We start from the raw sequence: 9,203 nt of genomic DNA, 5'->3' as shown, positions 1-9,203 counted from the left end.
GAGGGGAAACTGGGAAAGGAGAAATCATATGACATGTAAATAAAGAAAATATCTAATAAAAAAATTTACTCCCAATCTCACAGTTATACAATGATGTCAAGTTACAACAATGATAAAACATAACTTTTTAATAAACAATAATGAAATAAACTCATTCAATAGTACAGAAAATGCAAGGAACTCTGCGATAATTTATAAAAATAAGAATGTCCAATTAGGAAGATAAAAATGAGAGAAAAGTGAATCTACAAATATATCTATAAATATTACTTTTTCAAATAAACATGAGTCTCACAAGACACAGCAAATTATTTATAGTTCTTTTTTACTCCTATGTTCCAGAACAATATTGAGGACCTAGATTGAAAACATCCTAAATCATTTGATAAAATCAATGAAAAAGCAAGCAAATGAATTTTTCTGGTGATAATAATGACAAATCCCTCTGTAGCAGATTGTATAGTAGTGTAATTAATTAGCTGAAGAGCTTCAGACTGCTGATTTAAGTGAATCACTTATTTTATGATCATAGCTCTGCTGTGCAATTGACCATGTAGTAATCTAGATGGTTAACCTGAAAATATTTTATTCAGCTCTCACAATAAAAATGGAACAGCACCGTTTTGTATGAAACAACCATATATCCTAACAGTAATAGATTCGACTGTATATGATCAAAACACCACTAAAAATCTGAACCTTTCTAAAATATGTCAGGGAAAAAAAGAGAACATAAACAACCAGTCAGTATTCAAAGGTTAAAAAAATATTCTCCTTGTCATGAATTCTTTCTATCTCTTCTTATTCATGCAGTTTCAGGAAATATTAAAATCCAAATCCCTTTGGAGGGCCATCCTGACTTCAAGTGTTTCAGCTTCCCAGATATAGGATGCTTTAGCACTGTTGGGTTCCACGGGCTGGGGAAAGGTTACTAACAGCTTCCTAAAAATGAGATAAAATAAAAAAAAATAAGATTAGAACCCGGAATTAATTTCCTAAAGTAATAAACCATTTTCAACAAGGCAGTATATGATACAAAATAACTATATAACACATATCATATACCAGTTTGGATCCTTATAATTTTAGGCAGGTAAGCTACATTTGGAATTTAAACCCTTTGAATCTGGAAGCAGGAAGTCCCCAAGTTGAAGGCCAGTGTAAGTAACATAATAAGAATGTGTCTCATTTAAAAAAAAAAAAACTAAGAAATTATTTTGACTGATCCTCTTTCTTTCTTCAAAATGATCTCATTTTACATTGTATACAATCTCAGGGTATGCTTCTAGGCATAGAAATAGATCCATGCCTCTAAGTTTGTTGGGCTAATCTAGTGTCAGTCTAATTTATATGTAGGTGGAATGCAGCCAGAAGATACAAATCTGAACTTGGAATGGTTCTTTAATGCTTCTTTGAACACCACCTTAGGCTGAGCCTCTACTACATATGTAGACTTTGAATATTTGGCCTGGAATGATTTCAAGGCCAGATCAATGAAAATATTTCTTTCTGCTCACCTCTGGTTCTTTCTACTACACACTGACAAAAATTTGCTGTGATAGTTTGCTGAACTTATCTTGCTGTTTATGGCTCAGTTGCTGGACAGTTGTGTGATTTTAGATGTATCACTGCACTATGCTAGTCAGAATTCTGTCATAGTGGTATGAATTCGAATTATGCATAGGGTCAGCACATGCTGATGCCTGGAAAAATGTAAATATGCACAACATGTATTAACCTCACTTTCTCAGTAGAGACACACAGTGGAGAGGGAGCTTGAGTGTCTGACAGAAAAACTCTCCTGGATCCAATTCAGTAAATAAACCTGGCATTTTGTATGTGTGTGTTTGTGTGTATCTGGTGCATGTATTTGTGTTTCTCTGTGTGGGTGCACATGCAAGGGAATACATATGGAGACCAGAGGTTGGCATCATGTGTCTTCCTCAACTGCTTTTCATGTTCTCTCTCTCTCCTTCCCTCCCTCCCACCCTCCTTCTCACCCTCCTTTTCTTTCTTTCTTTCTTTCTTTGGTTGGTTTAGTTATTTTTGTTTTGTTTTGTTTTTTTAAGGCAGACTTCCCGCTGTGCCTAGAACTGGCCAGCAAATTCTGTCTCTGGCTTTTATGTGGGGTCACATCACAGGTCTTCATGCTTGTGTGCTAAGCCCTTTACCCCTTGAGCTCTCTCCCCAGCCTCTGGCTTTTGGTGGGGGAAGTACTACTTGGATACTAAACTTTATAAGTCTCTTTATAATGGGCTTGATGGTCATATTTAAGGAATTTATTTATAATATTCTAAGAATTAAATCATAAAACTAATGAAATCTCAGAGTCCCACAACACCCAGAGGAAGCTCCACTCCGAGGTCATCTAACATGCCCAGGATCATAGGATCAGAGGTGAGGAGTACACAACATCTGTCCCAACGCAGGGAGTAACTGGGACCAGTGGGACCAGGCACACTGGAACTCCACCAGCCCAGTGACAGGAGTTCCTTTGGGTCTCTCTGGGCCAGTCCTTTGAGCAGACCTTGGGCTCAAGCTCCACAGCCAGTCCCACAACCCCCAGAGGAAGCTCCACTCCTAGGCCCAGGATCCCAGGATCCCAGAATCCCAGGATCACAGAGACAGCTTTACTCTGAGGAGTTCTGACACAACCAGGAAGGACAGGCTGGGAAAGAAGAATGTGATGTAATTCTATTTACTTAAAACATGTTTTAAAATGTTAACAAATTCAGATAAATTGAAATTATGTATCTTTTCTCATCATAATGCAATAAAACTTAAATCAATAATAAAAAAATTAATGACTTCTCAACATGTAAGCAAAATTGAAAAGATTGGGAATTGCCTAGTTCCAATCTTTTCTTTTTTCTAGCTAAGCCAACATAACCACCTAAAAAAATCAGGAAACCTCTCTTTTGGCTGAATAATGGTAGATGTCAGAGGCTTAAGGATAATACAATGCATATTACTACTGTTTGACTGAAATCACTAGTCAATTTAATTAAAATAAATTCACTTGTCCTACCGTTAGATACATGAACAGAATGTCCTCCATGAAACCCTTTCTGAGTCCACAAACATAACATCATTGAATTTTACAGATAGAAATCAAGTGAAGAAGATTGGGATATGGAAAGCCTCAAGCCAAAGCATATTTCTGATTATACAATTTCAGGTAATGATATAGCCTCAAAATATGCTCAAATAAATCTATATTTATCTCTATTTAACTTAAGTGTGCATAGGGGATATGTTTCTCCCTTTACTGAAAATATAATATATAACTACAGTACATGTGCTGGTTAATTTTGTCAACTTGACACAAAGTAGAATCACCTGGGAAGAATGAACTTCAAATGAGGAATTGACTCTCAGAGTGGCTCATGGGCATGTCTATGGGACATTATTTTAATTAGTGATCAATGGGGGAGGGCCCAGCCCACTTGTGGGTGGTTTCACCCCTGGGCAGCTGGTGGTCCTGGTTTGCATAAGAGAGCAGGCTGGGAAAGCCATGACGAAAAAGATAATAAGAAGCACTCCTCAGTGTCCTCTACTTCAGTTCTTGTCCCCAGGCTCCTCCTGGACTATGATGGACTATGACCTGAAAATTGTAAAGATGAAATAAGCCCTCTCCTCTCCAAGTTGTTTTTGGTCAGTGTTTTTCCACAACAACAGAAAGCAAACTCAGGCAGTATACATCCTATTTTTCATTTGTGTGTGTTCTTTAGATAATTTAACATACAAATGGAGTATACAAATTATCTAGTGCAGCCCAAGTTCTATGAGGAAAAGTACCCCAGTGAGAGACTTTCATTTAGTGAGTTCTGATGGGTATCTGGAGTGATGGCAAAGCTAGAACAGCTGCTTCAAGATTGATGGAGACAGGGAGAACTGCTCGAGAAACGGAAATTAACTGCACAGGCTGTAGATATGTGTGTGATTTTAGCAGGCCTGAAAATATCACAGAAAACCAACCATTCATTTAACTAACTCTCCTTACAAAGGTTGTAGGGAGAATAAATGCATATAAAAACATAGTATAAAGCTTAAAAACTCCTTAGAATGATGGTAAGAATAGTGAGTCTAGTTTTTGTAAGATAAAATTTGTTATTTATGTGTGAGAATACACACATAAATGGTAGGAATGATCAGAAGAAACTTTAGATAAATATTCAACCAAAGATCATTTTGCTCTAAATAAATCTACTGCAGAAATAGTCTTTTTTTATTGGATATTTTATTTATTTACATTTCAAATGTTATCCCCTTGCCCTATTTCCCCACCAGAAACCCCCTATCCAAACCCCCTCCTCCCGCTTCTATGATGGTGTGCCCCTCCCCACCCATACACTCCTGCCTCCCTACCCTGATATTCCCCTACACTGGAGCATTGAGTCTTCACAGGACCAAGGGCTTCTCCTCCCATTGATGACCAACTAGGCCATCCTCTGCTATACATATGCAGCTGGAGCCATGGGTCCCTCCATGTGTACTCCTTGGTTGGTGGTTTAGACCCTGGGAGCTCTGGTTGGTTGATATTGTTGTTCTTAAATCTTCTCAAAGCCCCAAACTCAACAAAAGAAAATTGTAGATACTGATAATAAAGGGAAAGCTTTTCTAGGAACTATCTTCTTCCCAAACCCAATGGGGAATGGTGATGAGTTCCAAAGCAAGGGCAGCAACAATCACTAGTAGGTATTCAATACTGTGTAGCCATATGGAAGGGAAGCACGTCGGTAAGATACTTAGATATTTTGTCTAAGCCACATCTGGTTCCAACAATGTCCTTTGTAAAGAGTTCATTTTGAGAAGCAGAACTGGTTCCTCTATGCTTCAAATGAAATATTTTGTAAGAAATTTCCTGTGTATGTTGTCTGTTGGAGAAACCTGATTTGAGCCAATACACTGTGAAGAATGCTTTTGTGAATTTTTTAAAAATGCACACACTCAAATTTTATCTTAGAGGCCTACTACCATTCAAAAAATTTAAGGATAATGCTTTTTTATATAACCATTGTACCAAATTCCATATTAGTATAAAGCAAGGCTTATGGCCCAGCAGAATTTCACTTCTAGCTGTTTTTATTTTTTTCTGATAGCCAGAACTATATTAGATTATCAAGGATTATGTTTCAGGGGTGTCTTAGTCAGGGTTTCTATTCCTGCACAAACATCATGACCAAGAAGCAAACTGGGGAGGAAAGGGTTTATTTAGCTTCCTTCCACATTGTTGTTCATCACCAAAGGAAGTCAGGACTGGAACTCAAGCAGGTCAGGAAGCAAGAGCTGATGTAGAGGCATGGAGAGATGTTCCTTACTGGCTTGCTTCCCCTGGCTTGCTCAGCTTGCTTTCCTATAGAACCCAAAACTTCTAGCCCAGGGATGGCACCACCCACAAGGGGCCATACCCCCTTGATCACTAGTTGAGAAAATGCCCCACTGCTGGATCTCATGGAGGCACTTCCCCAACTAAAGCTCCCTTCTCTGTGATAACTCCAGCCTGTGTCAAGTTGACACACAAAACCAGCCAGTACAAGGGATATCAACCTTCACCTAATATGCAGGGGCAAAATATGAAAGCAAGGTATTTCCAAACATTTTTGAACTGAATACAGAGTCCTGTGCATGCTAAGCAAACATTTTAACCACAGCGTTCTTAGCCCCCATATTCAATTTATTGTAGGATCAAATTTCCGAATTATCAATGGAAATTTTACCTTTGTTATGGCTTTAAGGTTGATGAAAACTAGCCCTTATTTAAAAAGCAATATTCTAATGAGTCACTATAACATATATCATAATATTCTATTTCAATCTTGCATCTTACTCACTTTTTAGGAGTGCGAAGATCAAGGCGCATTTCTTGGATGTCAATTTGAATTTCAGATGGGTTTGTATTGGGCAGTTTAATTTTCACCTAAGATGAAATATGAAAACACTGTCATTTTGAAGAACAAACACTTTAAAATCATTAGGATATATGTGGAATGGCAATATAATATTTACTAGAGAAAGTGCCAACTATGTACCAGGCTCTGTGATTTCCTTTTATTGATCTTTTGAAACAGGTTATTAGCTCCATTTTAATTGTGGAGAGACAGAAGAGTTTAGTAAGTGGCTTAAGTAATGGAACAGAACTTCTGATTCACCATTAAACTGGGGAGGGATCATTGACCACCTTCATGTAAGTGGTTTTCATATAAATGTGTAAAATATGTTGAGTGTAGGTTGTTGATGCCAATTTGTAGTCTCCTGGTAAAAATACCCACACCACATTTCCTACGGAAGTATTGGCCTCCAGAAAAGTTAAATCTACAAAAGAAAAACAATAACAATCTCCACCTCCTAAGAAGGACTACATACTAGTTCAGCAAGATTCCACTTATAAATGTCTCATCACAGTTACCTGAGGGCCCAGCAGCAGTTCCACTTCAGGTGATATATCCCAGAGCATTGAAAACAGCAACACAATGCCAATTGTGGCTTTATATTGAATTTGAAGAAAGCCTGAGCTACATGAGATATTGCCTCAAAATAATAGCAATGACAAAAAGGAAAAACAGAATTTTTTTAAAAGGAAACATTCAAAAATTTGTACATGGTTTTGTTCATAATAGCAGTATTCATCCTACTTGAAAGGCATAAAAAAACCCAAAATGTATATGCATCAATTGATACATGGATAGAGAAAGTGTAACATGTTCATACAGTGGAATATTAGTCTTCTGGGAAAAAAAGGACAGAGTACATTAATGTTTTTCAAATGTGTATGAGAGTTTTGTCTGCAAGTTTGTCTGTGCACCACATGTACACCTGGTGTCTAGCCATCAGAAGAAAGTATAAAATCTCCTGTGACTGGAGTCACAATTGTGAGCCTCCACTTGACTTTTAGAAATAAAACCCATGTCCTCTGCCAGAGACACCGGTACTCTTTACTGCTGAGTCATTTCTCTAGCCAAAGTACATTTTATTGATAAATCTTGAAAACATTTTACTAAGGAAGAAAGCCAGGCATTAAAAGGTGTGTTTTGTAGGGTTCTATTTATATGTTATGTTAGGCACAGGCCAATCCAGAAGACAGAAAGTAGACTCGAATTTGATGGGGGTTGGGGAGTAGAGAAGAGTGGTGCCTGCTTAACATGTATGAGATTTCCTTTTAGGTATATGAAAATAATTTGGAAATAGATATTAATGATGGTTATATTGCACTGTGAATACACCAAGTGTCACCAATGACAAATGTGTATTTTACCACAAATTTGCACTTCTCTAATTTACATCTGTTTTAGCTGGAGTTTTTATTGCTGTTATAAAACACCATGACCATAAACAACTTGAGGAAGAACATGTTAGTTTATTTCATCTTAGATTCTATAGTTCATTATCCACGAGGGCAGGAACTTGGAGGCAAGAACTAGTGCAGAAGCCATAAGGAAGGTCCCCATGGCTTGCTATTTTATGCACCCCAAGACCACTTGCTCAGAGATGTCACCATCCACAGTGAGCTCCTACATCTATAATAAATAAAGAAAAATGCACAGCAGGCTTTCCCAAGGGCTGATCTGGTGGAAACATTTTTCTCAATTGACATTACCTCTTCAAAAATCTATCTTGTGTCAAGGTGACATAAACTAGCCGAAAGAACATCTACTTTTTTTGTAATGGTAGATGACATATATTGCGATATACATACATAAATTGGTGAGGACATATAATTTCTGTAAAAAAAAGGAACAAAAATTGAATCCAAAGTTCAGGTAAATTATGGAGCCTTTTTCTACAATAAACTAGATGACCTGACATTTTAGTTATTTGGGGAGTCCAGTTGTAATTGCCAGTGTAAATGCAAGCTTTAAAGGAAATGCGTATGAAATAATGACATACTGACATTTCCTCCTGGTGACATACTGGCATTTCCTCCTAACATGCTCAACACACACAAGTGTTTCCACAGTGTGAGTTATGTGGATCAATGCATGCTTCTGACTTATATTTCCTTTATTAAATCCATATGATAGATAGCAATTGAGAGGTGATAGCATTTAAGTACTTTCTGTGGTTAACTTTTTACTCCAACAATTAACTTCTAAAATACATTTTTAGTAATTAAATCTTCCTAATTAGAGATGCCTTAGTGAAATAAATAGTACATACTTCACAGAAGCAGTTATAGGCGCTCTGACTGAAAACAAATGAGCACAGATTGGACAAAAGGCCCCACTTTTACTGAAATAACTTTCCAGTCAATAGTCAATTTGAGGTGCCCTTTAATGTCTTGTACTGGCCAAATGGATCAAGGGATAGAATTATTTGTTTCTTGACTTTGAAATGTTTAGATCTTTAAAAGTAAAATGGTATTTCATACATGTCAAAAGGATAATTGAGGAAAGAAAGAATGATGATGTATGGGAAGTTTAGATAGACTTCCTAGGAAGAACTTCAAAGTAGTTATTATAATAATCTGTGGTTCCACTGAAAGATAATTCAGAGAAACAGCTCACTAATTTTTCCTCTTAAGAAAATTAAAAGTGTCTGCTACAATATTTCAAAGGAGGGACAAGAGAAAAGACAGCTTAAGTGGGATGGAGCACACCAATATCTCACAAGATAAGGATTCCATGGGGATCTGAATAGAAAATCCTCTCCTGAAAACTGGAAGAGCTTGTACTTGTCACTTGTCACGGGGATCAAGGAATACAACTGTTTCTTACTTTGAACTGTTTAGATCTTTAAAAGTTAAAAAAAAAAAAAAAGGAAATTATCTCTTGTAATCTTAACAGAAAACCTCTCCTGAAACATGAGTCAGACTTGTTTAATAATTGGTATTGTCAATAAATACTTAGAAAATAATTGACTTCTGATTGTGCGAAAGGCTTACCTTGTTAAAAATTGCCAAGTATGGAAGACAACTGACCAAACAAAGGAATTTAGGTTCTTTCTTTTACATAGTATACAAACTGAATTCATTTAGAAAGGACTACACAAACAAAATCTAACAAGACATTATCAATAGACATGCTAATGCTAAAGAGGGAAAATTCCATGGGGTTCCACACCCTAGACAAGGAACTACAAGCAACTAATGACTGCTGAGAGGGAAGGAAGTGCCCCCTAGTTAGTTACCCAATGCAAAATGGTCAGCCCTGAAGTCATATGCATACAGACAATGAAAATGGACTCAGCAGGTTATATATATATAT

The 9,203-nt window shown here is 36.9% G+C and overlaps 1 protein-coding gene across 2 annotated transcripts in view; it reads right to left on the bottom strand.

Moving 5' to 3' along the window:
• Positions 1-53: 53 nt before the first annotated feature.
• Positions 54-9,203, bottom strand: part of Pih1d3 (PIH1 domain containing 3) — a 42,548-nt gene continuing 33,398 nt past the window's right edge. For both annotated transcript variants that reach the window (XM_031368721.1, XM_031368728.1), the window contains 2 exons: positions 5,835-5,920; positions 54-942 (listed from right to left, as the gene is read on the bottom strand). In XM_031368721.1, the coding sequence (XP_031224581.1) occupies positions 816-942; positions 5,835-5,920 (213 nt within the window). In that variant the 3' untranslated portion in view covers positions 54-815. The remainder of the gene's footprint in view (positions 943-5,834; positions 5,921-9,203) is intronic.

This window comes from Mastomys coucha, chromosome X (genome assembly GCF_008632895.1).
Source record: "Mastomys coucha isolate ucsf_1 chromosome X, UCSF_Mcou_1, whole genome shotgun sequence".
Taxonomy (NCBI): domain Eukaryota; kingdom Metazoa; phylum Chordata; class Mammalia; order Rodentia; family Muridae; genus Mastomys; species Mastomys coucha.
This window is presented reverse-complemented; position numbering and strand designations above follow the sequence as displayed.